At 48.2% G+C, this 15,983-nt stretch overlaps 1 protein-coding gene across 1 annotated transcript; it reads left to right on the forward strand.

The window, feature by feature from the left end:
• The first annotated feature begins 7,919 nt into the window (after positions 1-7,919).
• LOC114085652 (L-threonine 3-dehydrogenase, mitochondrial-like) lies at positions 7,920-15,609 on the forward strand. Its single transcript, XM_027926830.2, has 8 exons — positions 7,920-8,109; positions 9,261-9,303; positions 10,411-10,481; positions 11,530-11,679; positions 11,759-11,931; positions 12,905-12,995; positions 14,320-14,589; positions 15,470-15,609. The coding sequence occupies exons 1-8, from the start codon at positions 7,920-7,922 to the stop codon at positions 15,607-15,609; spliced, it is 1,128 nt and encodes a 375-aa protein (XP_027782631.1).
• The last annotated feature ends 374 nt before the right edge of the window (positions 15,610-15,983 follow it).

Consider the following 15,983-nt stretch of genomic DNA (forward strand, 5'->3'; position numbering starts at 1 on the left):
CTGGCCGGGGTCGGTGGAACTGGCCGCCAGCTGCGCGCCGCCTTCTCTGCGCTCCCGCAAGTGCGCGCGGGGACCGGGCTGGGGGCTGAGAGGTGGGCGCTGGCGCGGGGTGGGGAGGCCGCTCCACCTGCTCCTTCCACTTTTTGGAACAGTTCATCCGCCAGGGGAAAGGAGCGGGCATGTCTGTTCCACCAAACTCTTTTGCCCAGTCTTTCGGAAAGCCATCTCCGGGAGGGTGGGTCCCCAGCCTTCCACAGGGGGCAGGCTGAGGTCCTCGCGTCCCCGGCTGCCGCTGGCCCCCGTGCTCTTTCTCCTTCCCCGGCGGGGGTGGACGCGAGGATGGCGACCCGCGCTCCGTAGAGCCAGCACCTCCCTCTGAGACCCTCCAGCTCCAAGAGCTTCCGGAGGTTTTCCCGGGGCGTCCTGGCTTTCCTCCATCACCACGTGAAGCCCAGACTCAGACTAAGGAGGAAAAGCTAACTCGGGTGGAAACTGACGTTGACAAAGCCTTTTGCTTTTCATAAGTTGACTGCTCGTGTTAGATACTCTCCACGTGGTGGTACTATTGTTGCCCGCTTTCTGAGGACAAGAGTTTGGGCAGCGGCATGGATCCAGGCCCATGCAGCAGGGCAGTGGTGGCGACTGGTCTTGAACCCAGGCTGGCCCCTGCTCTCCTGCGGAGGGGTGAAGACGACCTGCCCCCCTCCCCCCAGGCGAACTGGGGAGTTTCCTTCTTTGTTCTCTTAAGTACCTGATGGTATCTCTTCTCTTGAGGAGGAATGGAAAGAGGGTTTAGATTCAGCTGACCTGCCATCTGCCCTTGGTAGTTAATACCTACCTGATCTTGAACCGGTCACTTGATCCTGAAAAATGGGAAAAGACCCCAGTTTCAGGGTTGGCTGTGAGGGTTAAAACCTCTCCACAGTTAGGAAGTGCCTGATTTTTCACTTGGGTCATTATGATTAAGAGGATACCTTGATTTAAGGGCTTAAAGACGAGACTGGCTCGCAAATGTGCTGGGTGATCGTTACAGCTCCATAAAGCTGAATCAGAGGAACATACAGGTGGGAGAACCCCGAGGAAAAGAAGGTGGGCGTGGTCACAGTCTGGGTTGGAGGTGAGCAAGGCTGACCTTCCTAAGAGTGGTTTCAAGAGCCCAGAGCAGGGAGCCATCACTTTGGGGAGCAGATAATGGAGGCAGAGAGGAAGCAAACCCTCCTGGAGGCCACAGAGACTGCAAGGAAAGATGAAGGCGGTGGAGAGCAGGTTTAGTAGGCTTGCAGAGTGAGGGGAGAGAACCTTGGGGACCGGAATGGACCGGGGCAAGAGCCCTGGATTTGGAGAGGACAAGTGTCTGCTGTATCTCCGGGGAGCCTTGATCTCTGGTGAGCCCATTTTTTTTAAAGCTCCTCAGTTTTCCAGTATAAGACGGCCAGTGTCTCATTGGGGGATTCTTCTGCCCAGAGGAATCCAAGCCACCCTAAATAGTCACCCTAAATCTCAATATCTCAAATAATTAACAAGTAATAAAACATAAACACTCAGAAATATATTTACAAAAGCAAATTCCCTGATAGATCCAGTCCACACGGGTTCTTAAACAATCAAAGACAAAATGTCTCTGGTGGTCTATTTAAGGGGGCACATCAAAGGCAGGGATAAGGTTTCAAGGACAGAGTCTTGCTTTGTGATGTCTTGCAAGTTGATTGACAGGCAGGTCACACCCATCTCGGGTGCTGTGTGGGATCTTAGAGCTTGAGAGGGAAGTTCACCCGCATCAGGGGTCAGTCCCTGGGGGGAGTGCCTCTGGGAGTGCCCAGTGCCAGACCTATCCCCTCAGGAGGCTACTATGTGCAACATAGTCCACACACAGCCCACAGATGGTTGGTGACACTCAGTATTATATGTATATCCAGACCACTTCTTGAGGCTGGATCGTGGGTTTTTTTTTTAATATTTATTTTTTAGTTGTAGTTGGACACAAAATCTTTATTTCATTTATGTGGTGCTAAGGATGGAACCCTGGGCCTCGCACCAGCGAGCCCTCTACCGCTGAGCCACAACCCAGCCCTGAGGCTGGATTGTTTTTAAATTTGTTTTTCACTGTGGTTGCAATCCCAGGAGAGTCTTTGAGCACATGGACAGTAGTGTCAAGAGTGCTGACACTGCCCTGCAGCTCCTTCATCTGACAGTACTGAAATTTTGAACTCATAAAACACTGATTTCCTGTCCTTCCTCCCTTAGGCTCTGCAGACACCTTGATACGTGGTGTCTATGATGTCTGACTTCTCTAACCCAGGCAGGTGGGCCCTTGCCCTTTAGTGACAGCTCATCTCTTTCAGCATCATGGCCACAAGTCTTCTCTGGGCTGCACAGTCGGGGTCGCCTTCTTCTAAAGGCTGGATAAGACTCCACACTGTATGCGGACCACATCTTCATGCATTGGAGGGGGCACCTTTTATTGTCATACTTGAAGTGCTGCAGGCATTACTCATACAGCTCTATTTGGTCTCCATGACTAAGAATGATTAGAGCTCAGAGTTTTGAGATTATTTCCTATTTGTGAGAATATGGAGGAAAACTGAAGATGCATCCTCAGGAGAAGGACCTATTTCAAAGAGAACTTGAATATTCCTGGACCATAATGATCTATCTCCAAAACAATCATGGAATTCAGTCTCTCAGGGGGGAAAAAAACCCAAGTAATTTTGTTTGCCAGAACGGGGACCTTTTGATTATTTGTAATATAGACCAAGTCTGATGTTTCCTGCTGCTGCTTAGACACGGTGTTTAGAACTAACACCCATCAGTTGCTGTTGGGGACCACAGCAGTGCTCACAGCTAAAGCCAACATGGCCTGTTTCTCTAGGAAGCCGGTCTATATTAGAGCCCCTAGTGCCCAGGTGCAAATCATCCCCGGAGCCAGCTGAGCCCCGCAGCTGTATCCATCACTGCCTCTCTGATGGCAGGGCTGTCTCAGGGTCCTGCCCTGGTGCTTGCTGGAGATGGAGGAAGCAGAAGAATGGACCCAAGAGAGGCCTGGGAAGTTGCCCCATTAACTTGAGGGAGAGTCTGTTGGCCTTCATCCTGTGCAAACAAGTTCTCAGGAGGGACAGGCTGCAGCCTGTCATCTGATCTTTCAGAGGGAGGGATTAAGAATTTTCTTTGATGGTTTCTCTCTATAAATTTAACTACTAGCTGGAAAAACAAGTTTTACTTAATCATAGATGTTCTCAAAGTATAATCTGGGGAACACTGAGAATCCCCATGAACTTTTTTGAGGTTAAAACTATTTTAGAACTATTTTTGAATTTTATTTAATATTAAGACCTTAGAAAGACTTGACGTTTTCATCCTTTCTCAGAAGTATATGGTGGAGTTTCCCAGAGGCTATGTGACTTGAATTTTTGCTCAATGGCTAACAACATGTGTGCTTGTGTACTCTTGTGTTTCTAGACGCTTCTAAGGTGGCAGCTTTGGGGTTACCAATATGTGTTTTCAGAGATGAACATAGTTTGTGCTTAGCGTTTCTGCTGTGTTTATTAGCTGTCATCACCAATATCTACTCCTATCTCTGTGACTTCAAGTCCCAGAGTTTTCCTGTATCTACATGGAAGAAAACAACAAAAAATACATACTTTCGTAGTCTTGGTTTGAAGATTTTCTAAATTTTTAAATGGTATCAAATTATTTCTGAATTTAATGATAATTTATTTTGAAACAAGGATATGAATGTATACATTTTATACTTTAGAATAATAGACTATTGGTGTACAAGAGGAACTGAATGTTTTCAATTCACACCTGTACCATCTGTGTCCCTAAAAGTGCAAACAAATGAAACGGACAAATTGGTAAGTTCCCTGACTCATGGAAGGGAGAAATTTACCCCAAGAAATGGGCAAAGCTAAATGAGAAGCGATGGAAACACTCTTTGCTTTACCTCTAGTTTACCTTCCAAATGGGATTGCGGAGCTGGTAGCATCATTTTGAGACCCATTCAGAGACCTCTAAAGAAAAAGGACTTGAATGGCTTAACTGTAGGTGGGTGAGTGTTGTGAAGCCCCAAATTATCCATTCCAGCTTTTCAGACCAGAAAATAAGCTATTGAAGTATCAAACAGCATAGATTGTTAAGTTGTATTGGCTGGGAAAACTCACAAAAAGCCTGATTGGAGGAAAAGGCACTAAAAGAAATCACCACCCCACTGCTTCCCTGTGTTAAAGTACCAAGATCTAGCTGTAAACATGAACGCTGATGGTGTTGGTGGTGTGACAGATGGGAGAGGTGTGTTTTTTGCCTTGCAAATGGAGGAATTTGCAGTCATGACAGAAACACTTCTTTGGTGTAGCTCAGTGGCAAAGCATGTGCTTAGGATGCACAAGGTCCTGATTTGGTCCCCAGTACCCCAAAGTGTCACCTTCATTACCAGCTTTACCTTAATCCTGTGTATGGTTTCATCAAGAACACATAATTTCATTAAGTGTTGATTCTGACTGCGTGTCTATTTGGTGTGCTGGGTGGTGAATGGAAGTGCCTATAAAGCTCTTCTGTTGCCATCCAAGTGTGACAGATGCCTGGCGTGATGTGTTCATGGGATTGATGTGAGAGCTGAACTGGCCACTCTTCTTCATAGATGCCATTTTTGCTTGAAAGGTGAATGGCAAACATGGTTCTCTATACCTGGGTAATTGGCAGATAGATTCTAAGAAGGAAATAAGTGAGCCAGTCACTGCAAGGAGATGGCTGAAGTGTTTGCTGCCAACTCACCTGGTGAGCTTGACAGCTTCCCACTTCGTAGGAATTTCCCATTGGGATCAGTGGCGACACCAGCCAGTGTGACTTTCTGGTATAGAGAAGCATGTTGACATTGGTTTGGAAGATATGATGAATGTCCAGAATTATCTGCAAAGGCCGAGAAAACATTAGGCCCTTGCCCACTACTTTGTGGTGTTCTATTTTCTCTACGGGCTTCAATCAAAGCACAGAGATGGGAAAGCAGCTGTCCTCTGTTAAGACAGACGTCAGCGAGAGGAATGGACCAATGACATTCTGGGTCCTAAATGTTTTTTGCTTTGGAAAATACATTTTCATAAAAATGTATATGTTAACATTTATTTTTAAACGAATCAATAAAAAGTTAAGCTTTTTTGGGAGGGTGGGTACTGGGGCTTGAACTCAGGGGCACTTGGCCACTGAGCCACATCCCCAGCCCAATTTTGTATCTTATTTAGAGACAGGGTCTCACTGAGTGGCTTACCGCCTCACTGTTGCTGAGGGTGACTTTGAACTCACCATCCTCCCCCCTCAGCCTCCCAAGCTGCCAGGATCACAGGCGTGCAACCCTGCACCCAGCAGCATTTTTTGGTCTTGATTTCCGTCAAGGTAAATATTGATAGATTAACCCACACAAGTCTCTGATTTTTGAGAGTGTGAAGGACTAAAGAACGTGAGCTGCTGCCTGAAGAGCACCATGCACTGCTGAGGAAGGGGGACCCGTCGTGGGAAACGCGAAGTTAGGTGATTTTGTTGCTGTGGGGACATGATATATCCAGTTCACTTACATAAAGATGACTGCAATGTCACTATTGGCTTCTGAACCATCGCGTGTGCGTGACCCATTGTTGACTGGAACTTCTTTATCTGGCATGTGACTTAAATTCAGTGTGTCTATAGCAAGATAACAATCTGGACTTGGAAAAGCCCTGCCGTGCACAGGTGGAGGTTGTGAAAGGAACCCTGCAATGAGCCACCCGCAGCTGTGGTGAGACCTGGGTGCTGGGGGGCAGGTGGGCTCTGAGGGTAAAGGGGATAGGGCTAAGAGCTTCTGGGGTGGGAGGGGCTCACACTTCTCCCTGTGGGGAATGGAAGACTAACAGAGAGGTACCTATCTGGTATCTCAGGTTTGCTTTTCCTCTACTCTATAGTCTTTTGAACTGAAACAAAACAAAAACAAACACAATGAGAAAACCTTTGGGCCGTGGCCATTCATTATTTTGCTTTGGGGAGTTGGAAATTGTCCTTGAGTTTCAAATGTTCTGGGAAATCCAGTGATCTCTGGGCTTCCTCAGTCTCCCTTTCAACTTGCTGAAATGAGTCCCTCTAGGCTCAGAGTCCCTCAGGTGCCAGCAATGGCTGCAGGGAAGATTTCCCACAGTGGGCCTCTGAGGGTGTTTGAGAGAGTCTTGGTCTTTCCTGTCACACAGCTGGTCCTTGACACCAGGCTTCGAATGTAAAGTAAAGCTAGGGACGTGCCCACAGCAGGAAGGTACTTGTGTGGCTCATTTAGGAGTTGACCTGGGTGAAGGACCTTGGGCCCTGGGTAGAGCTGGGGACCCAGCAGAAGCCCCTGGGATTCCAAGCACCTTTTTCCATTGTAACATTTTCATGCTTTTATCCATTTCATGCTTTGCTGCTGTGGCTTATTTTCCCCTTGTTTTACCCCCTTCTCTCCTCTCCCCCCACCACCCAGGGGGAAATGAGAGTGCCCTTCTTCTCATTCCAGTCCCCTGTCCTTGAGCTCACACACCATGGGAATGAAGGCATTCAGACTTCCAGGGTGGCACCAGAGATCTAAGAACCAGCCCACTCTGAAGTCTGGAATGCAGTGCCTTCGAATCACCTCTTTGAAAGCCCAGTTCCCCCTGGGGGTCAGGACCACAGCCCCTGGACTGGAGTCCTCTGTGTTTCTCCTTTGTTAGCAAAGCAATGAAACTTTTTTCTTTTTTCTCAAAACTGTCCTCATTTATTAGATTGGCATGGGGGGACAGAGGACGAGCTTTCAGTAAGACTGTGTGCTAAAGAACAACCCCCCCCCCGGGGGGGGCTCACCTGGGGTGTGAAAGCGCTCCCTGGAAGCTGGTCTTCTTTTGTTTTCCCTCACTAGAACCTGGCTCTGGGTTGGACTGCCAGAAATCCTCTGCCACTGAGACACTCAAGGATCACACTAGAAATAAAGTAGATGTGGTCTACTCTTTTCCCTCCATAATGCAAAATAGAAGATGGTTGGAATCTTAACCCAGTTACCACTTTGTGAGGGGTGGGACACCAGAGTTGGCTGCAAGGACTTCACCCTCCTGGCGAGGGGACAGCTGATGGCAGAACAGAGGTGGAGGTTGCAGGTCCACATGCCAGCATGTCACCCATTTGCCTTTAGGGAGTGTGGGGAGTCGTGTCAGAACCTGCAGGCAAGCCGTGGCTCTGGTTGACCCTGGTGTGCCTCCTGGGTGTACCAGTCAGGATGGGAAAGAGGAGCAATGTCTCAAGCCACACCTCTTGGCACCACCCAGACCTCTCAAGGCCAGGATTGATTTTGTGGGTAGAGCTGGACTGAATCAGATACATGCTAGTGATTTTAGCAGCAATGAGAAATGACTTTTTGTAAGGGACCCTTTCTACAGAGATGGCAGTAAAACAAAAACTGCTCACAGCTTACTCGAGGTTGCGGGGACCTTTTTCTCTTCACCATCTGCTTTTCTCATCTGGTTTATTTTAAAGATAATGTCCAAGTGTTAGTACCAGATTAGCAGGGCACCCTTATTTAGTCTGGGGCCTGTTTGTCGCCTCAGATGGTGCGGGGACAGGCTGAAGATAAACTGTGGCTCTTCTCAGTGCTGGTGGCTCTCTGCAGTAGGACCTGTTGTCAGCACTGTGAGGTCGATTCGGAATCTGGCCTTTGTGTGAGCAACCTTTCATGCCTTTATCGCAGGAGCCTGACTCACAGCAGGCCCTGGACTGGCTTCCTGTGGCCAGCTCAGCAGTCTCTTCATGCCAATCCTGAATCCCCAATCAGGTCTGTGCTCATTAGCTGAGGATCATATTGTTAATTTCAGTTAAGGATCTCATTTCCAGGGGCTGGAAGAAGGAAAGGTTACCTAGTGGACTCTGCTCCCTTTTCCTGCAGCACATTTGAAAAGCAAATGCAGATCATCAGGATGCTGAGGCACGTGGCTGTGGCCCGTGGAGCAGTGCAGAGGCCCCTCTGCAGCTGCTGGATGTCTGTCCTGCCAGTCCGATGTCTGGGCAACTCCTCTTCGCAGATCCCAGAGAATGCCAGCTTCCACTCTGCCGCCTCCTCGGAAGCAGACCCTCCGCGGATCCTGATTACAGGTTGGATTTTCTCCCTCTTCCTCTTCTCCCTGTCTTGGCTTGAATCTCACCTTCTTGGTGCTGCTCTGCGTAGCTGCCTTTGGTTTTGGAACATGTGATGTGCTATCGTGTCACCAGGCCCGGGGCCTTGGGAAACAAGGCGCTGCAGCAGGTAAGTTAGCATCTGTCCTGGGACCTCATTGCCGTTGACCTCACTGTCACCAGATGCCCTACCTTGAATATGCCAGCCCTGATCCTGCACCTTCTCACTGTAGACTTCGTGCTGCCCCTGGCCCAAGCCCCGCTCTCATTTGATTGACATTGATATTTCCTCCTCCTCTGCCAGGTTTCTTCCATTGGCTCTGCATCACTGTCCTCCCACTTTCCTCACAGGGTGTGTGTGTGTGTGTGTGTGTGGGGGGGGGGGGGGGGTGGTTTTCTCACTCTCTGCCACCTCCCTCATGAAGCATGTCCAGGGTTTGAGGGCCATAGTAATAGGAGCTAGCGGGAAATCCCTCTGTTCTGTCCAACTGCTGCTTGGGTGTCTCTAGATGTGCTCCCAGCTCCCTGGCTTTCCTGTTCCTAACCATGGCTTTTTCCCCCTCTACATTTTTTTATTGGTGCGTTATAATGGTGCATTCTAGTGGGATTCCTGATGCCGTATTATCCATGCCTTTGTTAAGTCTGCAAATTAGGAAACTGATGCCATCCAGTTTTTACTTTCCTGGTGGCTCCCCACTGAGTGTTTTTTTGTCTGCCCTCTTCTCAAAGGACTTCTTGCTGCCCACCCCCCTTGCCCTTCCTAGCCCAGCTCAGTGAGAATAGAAGTGGGATTCAGATCCCACCAGAAGGTGTGCCAAGGCTGGCGGTGAATGTCCTTGGTACTTGAAGCACAGGAGCTTTGGCTCCTCCTCCCCCTCTCCTCTGCTGAGACACCCCCTTGGCTGGGGCATCTGTGTCTGCCTTGGCCTCTGTCCTGGCTGGGTGGCCGTCATTCCATGTTCTGAGTGCCGCGCCGTGTGGCACAGTCAGTAGCAGTGGCATCGGCTGAACCCAGGACTTCATCTCATCCTCCCAGGCTGAGGAAGAGTCGGTTTGTTCATGACATTCTGGGAATCCCTGAACTCACGAGGTTTCTGAAGTTTCACTATTGTTTTTTCTTTTTTGTCTAGGGGGTCTTGGCCAGTTGGGAGTGGGGCTTGCTAACCTTTTAAGGTAAGAGCCTTAAAGACTTGATATTTGAAACCTGAGTTCCTAAGTACGGTTTATCTCTAGCACCATTTAACCATCTCCTCCTTCCTCTTGTCCCTTCCCATTTTTAAGATGTGGCACCTATGTTGCTGCTTAAATCACATTTTGCTTTGCCTCCTGATGTCACAGACCAATGAGGCCCTTGACTCTTGCTCACACTGGCCCTCTGCTCTCTTTCTCCTATCTTAGGCAAAGTGGGACTTGTCCCAGATGGATCATTTGGCTTTTAGTTGTTTGGGGTCAGAGGGAAGCATTTTTAGAAACTGGAAAGGAACAGTGTGGGATTTGGAGAGAGTGGGACAAAACTGTGACCCTCTAGAGATGTAGCAGGACTTACAGGCGTCTTAGGTTAAAAACACTTAGCTCATTGACTTGAGCCTGCAGATGTTTTTTTACAACTTAGCATCTCGTTTCCATTTTGCATCTGTCTCCTTTGCTGGGGCAGTCACCTTGGATTGTAGGAACAAGAGGTCTACCTGATAAACATCTTGTGGTGAGTCAAAACCACCCTTTAGGGAGCAGCAACTCTCTTACCACTAACCCTGACAAGCCCCTCTAACCAGTCCTGAGACAACGATCAGCCGGACCACAGTCTGACCAGCACTGCTTGACTGGGCTCGGTTCTGGTTCCTTTGTCTATAACCCGGGAAGGGAGCCCGGGCCGGTTCTCCTGAAGACGGAGCTGGTCCTCCTGCTGCAGCTGTGCCGACTCCAGTCCTCTCCTGCTCTTCACCAGTCAGAGTCCACGTGTTTGTTTGTTTGTTTGTTTGTTGGAACAAGTGTCCAGACCTATCGTTGGAACTTTCCCTGAATTGGGCTTCTGACTTAGAAGTCAGTGACAGGGATCCTGGGGAGAACCCGGTGACAGACAGAGCGCTGACAGTGGGGTGAGAAGAGAAACAGAACATGAGGCTGGGTGGGGAAGGGGCCTGAGCATGAGAGAAGCAAGGTGTGTCCCAGGTGAGGAGGAAGGAGGCTGCTTCTATTTTAAAAGATTTTTTTTTTTCTTTTTTTTTGCAGAAGCTGTTATATCCTCCAGGTTGCTGACTTGTGTTTTGATTTTCCCTTTAGGAAACGATTTGGGGAGGAAAATGTGATTTTGTCAGACATAAAGAAACCCCCCAATTATGTCTTACGTCATGGTAAGTGATCGATAAGCCTTGCTGCTATATTTATCTTTAATTTTCAAAGTGTGGTTAAAGATATGGTTCATGGAGTCAGTGCGCGCGACAGCCCCTATCCAGGTATGTGGATCAAAGAAAGTTATCGAGACACATTGTGCCACTTAAAAGTATTTGATGTTTCTAATGCTTTTAACCACTTGAATTTTTTTTGATTTTTTTTTTTTGGGGATATTTTTTGATATTTCTAATGCTTTTAACCACTTGAATAGCAGCAGCTATTAAATCATTTGATGTTTCAAAATAATATCTTTTGATATAATTTAGAGTAATATCTTTGGAATAAAAACTTGGATTCCTGTCTTTTGAATTTTTAGATAACTTACTGGCTCAGAGTAGACAAACAGATCAAGTTCTGTGATGAGGAAAAAGAACTTTAAAAACTTGGAGATATTAATTGGGATGTTATAAGGTAGAATTGCTCTTAAGCTATGGCACGCACACACAAAAATACTCAAGCTCCTCTTGTGAAGTTGTCTACTGCCTCATAAGCATTCCATCCTGTCTGTCAGTCCTTCCTGGTTCAGAGTTGGCCTTTTTCTATGTGTCCTGGGCAGATTAGCAAGCTGCTGGGGGGTGGGGGTGGTCTTCCATTGGCCTTGAGCAGAATCGTCTCTGCCTCCTGTGTAATTAGATATGGAGAACTGATGACTTAGGATTCTTCTATTTCTTTTGAAATCTGCAGCTTGAAAGCAGAATGAGGTGACCAGGGAGCTGGAGTTGGCATCAGCAGTGACGCCTAGGGAGGGGGTGGCAGATGCCCAGTGGTGACCCGACTTTTTCCACTTGTTTCTGTTTGACCCCTGGCAGCTGCTGAACTTCTCTGTGCCTCAGGTTCCTCACTGGTTAAATGTGTCTACCTCCAAGGCTATGAGAAGGTGAACTACACCTGATGCTCAGTTCCTTGTAGGAGCACCAGCTATTATTACCTGCGGATCCCAGCGGGATTCTCCAGGTGTGTGGGCTGCTTGGCTCCTCAGATCCCCACCTGCTCGCCTGTGTTCTGTAGGCCCCTTCATTTATGCCGATGTCCTGGATTACAAGCGGCTCCGGGAGATCGTGGTCAACCACCGCATCACCTGGCTGTTCCATTACAGCGCTTTGCTCAGCGCCGCTGGAGAGGCCAACGTGCCCTTGGCACGAGCCGTGAACATCACTGGTGAGTGTCCAGCCCGCCTGGTCCGCTCTCCCGCTCCTCACTCCTCGGTGAGAGAGGTTCTGATGACCCTGCCCCTCAGGGCTGCACCACGTCCTGGACATCGCGACTGAGTACCACCTGCGCTTGTTTGTGCCCAGCACCATCGCGGCTTTTGGACCTACTTCTCCCCGAAACCCAGCCCCTGAGCTCTGCACCCAGAGGCCCAGGACCATCTACGGGGTGTCCAAGGTGCACATGGAGCTCATGGGAGAGGTAAGCACCCCTGGGAGGCTGCTGCCCTGCGGCGGGTCTGTTCCTTCAGTTTCCTTTCCCACTCTGCCTGGAGTGACCGAGTGAGCACCTGCTGATTTCGTCCTGGGGCGCTTGCCCCTCCCCTGCCCCGCCCCCAGGGACGTTTACCTCCCTGCTGTGTTTGCCAAGTGGCAGGCACCTAAGGACCCCCTGTGGCCTGGCACTTCCTGAACGGTAAGTGGCTCCGAAGCCTTTGCTTGCTGTAGCCCTGTTCCTGAGCACCATTGTTCTAGGCGACCAGTGCCCGTAGTTATTGGTGATGACTTTGTGTTCTGGAAAACCTCAAGCTTTTTTTTTCTTTCCCTACTCTGTCTTTATATCTCTATAGTATTTTTTTCTTTTTTTTGGTAGGGATTGAACCTAGGGGTGCTCATCCTCTGAGCCACATCCTCCAGCCCTTTTATGTATTTTATTTAGAGACATAGTCTCACTGAGTTGCTTAGGGCCTCACTAAGTTGCTGAGGCTGGCTTTGCACTCTCAGTCCTCCTACCTCAGCCTCTGAGCTGCTGGGATCACAGGTGTGCACCAGGTGCCTGGCCTCTATAGTAAATTCGAGTCAACATCCGATCCTTTGGCTGCTGGGTCTGGCCATTGCTCTGGCCTCTGCCCTCCCCTCCGATCTTTGCCAGGCTGCATGAGCAGGTGAACCCTTCAGGCTCAGGACAGTGAAAGGTAGCAGACCCCTGCTGGAGGCTGGGTTGTTGTTGGCAGAGTTGCTGGGTCACCACGACCATGATTCTCTGGGATAAAGACAGAAGAGTGTTCAAGATGAGTGAATGACTCTAGGAAGTTCTAAACTCTTCATTTTCTTTAGGAATATTTTAATATAGCTGTATGGAATGATATTCAGAAAAAGAAAAAAACTTAAAAAATTTTTTTGGCTGTGTTCTGATTTAAAGATCCTTTTCTGAGTCAGCTGTCTCTTTCTCATAGTACTATTATTACCGGTACGGGTTAGATTTCCGCTGCCTGAGGTACCCTGGAATCATTTCTGCTGACTCGGAGCCTGGGGGAGGAACAACTGGTAAGAAGGGTTTCTGATTTCTTTTATATGTAAGATAGGCTCACTTATTGCCGGGAAGCATCTTCTTGGTGGTGAACGGCCCTGTCTCTAGTGTGTAAGGAGCACCTGCAGTTTCTTTGCCTTCTCCCAGGTGTGTGCTCTTGTGCACAGCAGACCCTATCGACTTGCCCTTGCTCAGGGCACATGCAGGAGCTGGCAGTCAGCTTGGCATTGCCACCACAGTGCTGGGTGAGGACACTGCTCGAGGACAGGTGTGTGACTCGCCATGTAGAAGACCCCCATCAGCTTCCTTGAATACAGCCCTTGTTTCTTAATAGAGAACAGCTGGCTGGAATGGACCCTGCACGTTGCACATTTGAAAAGGGCCTAAGTAGTGCTGTTTTGGACTCAGGCGTGCATGACATTCAGCAACCGTCATGTCGGGGATCCTCCCCATACAGTGGTCCTGAGGTGTAGTATAAAAGCTGCTTGACAAAACCTGAGGGACTTTAAAGGTGACTTTGGTTTTGGTCACTTTAGAAAAGCTCCTACCTTCATGTGGAGCCTCTTCAAGTGTGGCTCAGGGGCCTCTGAGCATCCTTGAGATTCTTTCAAGGAATCCAGGGGTCAACACTACCCATACTAGTACAGGGACATTATTAGCCACTTTCCTTCCCCCGCTCAAGCCAGGAGTTTCCCAGAGGTGTGTGCTACAGCAGAACAGGCTGAATGTGGAAGCTGGTAGATGCTTCAGCTGTCTCCTGCTAAACCCCAGAGTTTTGTTTCTTTCCTTCCTTCCTTCCTTCCTTGTACCAGGGATTAAACTCAGGGGCACTTAACCACTGAGCCACAACCCCAGCCCTTTTCTGTATTTTATTTAGAGATAGGGTCTTGCTAGGTTGCTTAGGGCCTCGCTAATTTGCTGAGGCTGGTTTTGGACTCACAATCCTCCTGTCTGAGCCTCCTGAGCAGGTGGGATTACAGGCGTGCGCCACTGCACCCGGCTCCAGAGTTTCTTAAATTGTACAACAGATTGTTCTTCTCAGTAAACTTTCTTTGTTTGAAAATGATGTTCTTTTTCCCATAAAATATCACACATATCAATATGTAATAGGTTATTCTTGTCATTTTAGAACTTACTGGTTTACATTCTAAAAATTTTCATTTACCTATGTCACACAGTAAATCTTGATAGAGCCTGCATGGGTCAAATCTCTGGGAGTCCTACATTTTTAAGAGCCTGAAGAGGTTCTGGGACTAAAACATTATAGAGCTGCTGCCTTGGTCCAAGAGGCTCCTGCATGGTTTTGACATAAGAAAAACCCACAGACGGATTCTCTTTCAGACTACGCAGTCCATATTTTCCAAGAGGCCACAAGGAGGGGCAAATTTGAGTGCAACCTGAAGGCCAGCACCAGGCTTCCGATGATGTACATCAACGACTGCCTCAGGGCCACTCTGGAGGTCATGGATGCACCCGCAGAGTCTCTCTCCATGAGGACCTACAACATCAGTGCCATGAGCTTCACCCCTGAGGAGCTGGCCCAGGAGGTCCGCAGGCACCTGCCGGAGTTCCAGATCACCTACCACGTGGACCCTATGCGGCAGGCCATAGGTGGGTCAACTACTGCCAACCAGCACAGTCAAAACTGAGCTTTGGCGTGCACCATGAGTCCTGAGGATGTCAGCCGGGGAAGCTCTCACCCCAGGGCCGAGATGCGTGCTACAGAATTAGCTGCTGTTGAGCTGGTTAGCAGATGCTTTGATTTTTGAGATATGATCTAAGTGGGTAAAATGATTCCATTCCAAGGGAATGGCTCAACAGCATCTTACAGATTAAATGCAAAACAAGGGGAAAAGGAAGCAACTGAGAAAGTATGGGAGCAGCCCTGGGTTTTCACATACTCTAACCGCCACTTTTTTATTTAACTTTCCTCGCTGTGAGGTTTTGCTGGGTACAGTGGTGCATGCCTGAAATCCCAGTGGCTCTGGAGGCTGAGACAGGAGGATCACAAGTTCAAAGCCTCAGCAACTTAGTGCGGCACTAAGCAACTCAGCAAGACCCTGTCTCTAAACAAAATTAAAAAAAAAAAAAAAAAGGCTGGGGATGGGGCTCAGTGGTTGAGTGTCCCTGTTCAATCTTTGGTTAATTTTATATATAGATTTAAGATATAGATATCTTATATATAATATATGATATAATATATATTATATATGTGATATAATATATATGTGATAAAATATATGATATATTATATATCATATATTTATTTATATATATGTGTATATATATTATATATATATATGAGAGAGAGGGGTTTTAACATGAAAATCAGTGTCAGACGGTAGGTGTCTAGTCTAGTCTGACCTTCTAAGAGGGTGACTGTGTGTGTATAGTAGTTGTTCTACTTTTTTTGTTCCTTGTACAATCAATCTTCACATAAAACGCTGTAGAACTTTGGCAAATCCAGAGTCTGAATAACCTCTCTCTCTAGCGGATAGCTGGCCCATGAACTTGGATGACAGCAATGCCCGGAAGGACTGGGGGTGGAGACACGACATTGATCTTCCAGAGTTGGTGACAAAGATGCTGAACTTCCATGGTTTTGACACCAGAGTTGCTCAGACCAACTGAGGCTTCAGAGAAGGGGCCCTTGTGTCCCTTCTGCCTGGGGAGGACACACAGGACCCCAGGGAACCTGCATTCTTTAGAGTTGAAGGGCTGATTGGACTACGTTTCGGCAGCTCATTTGAACTACTGGGTGGAGGGTGGAAGTAGTTTAAGCATTTCTAAGATGTTGTAGGTTTGGAGGGAGGGCTTCTCGACCTTTGCTGGGTGCCTAAACGGGTCCAAATGCTCACGCGGCAGAGTCCACAGAGTGGTAGCGACAAGGTGACCATTTCTGGGAAGGTGGAAGTATGTAATGTTTGTATTGAATGAAAGCCAGTTTACATATCACTCCTAAGACGCCATTATTCTCTTGACCATAGAACAAAGATCACATTTTA

This window comes from Marmota flaviventris, chromosome 3 (assembly GCF_047511675.1).
Source record: "Marmota flaviventris isolate mMarFla1 chromosome 3, mMarFla1.hap1, whole genome shotgun sequence".
Taxonomy (NCBI): domain Eukaryota; kingdom Metazoa; phylum Chordata; class Mammalia; order Rodentia; family Sciuridae; genus Marmota; species Marmota flaviventris.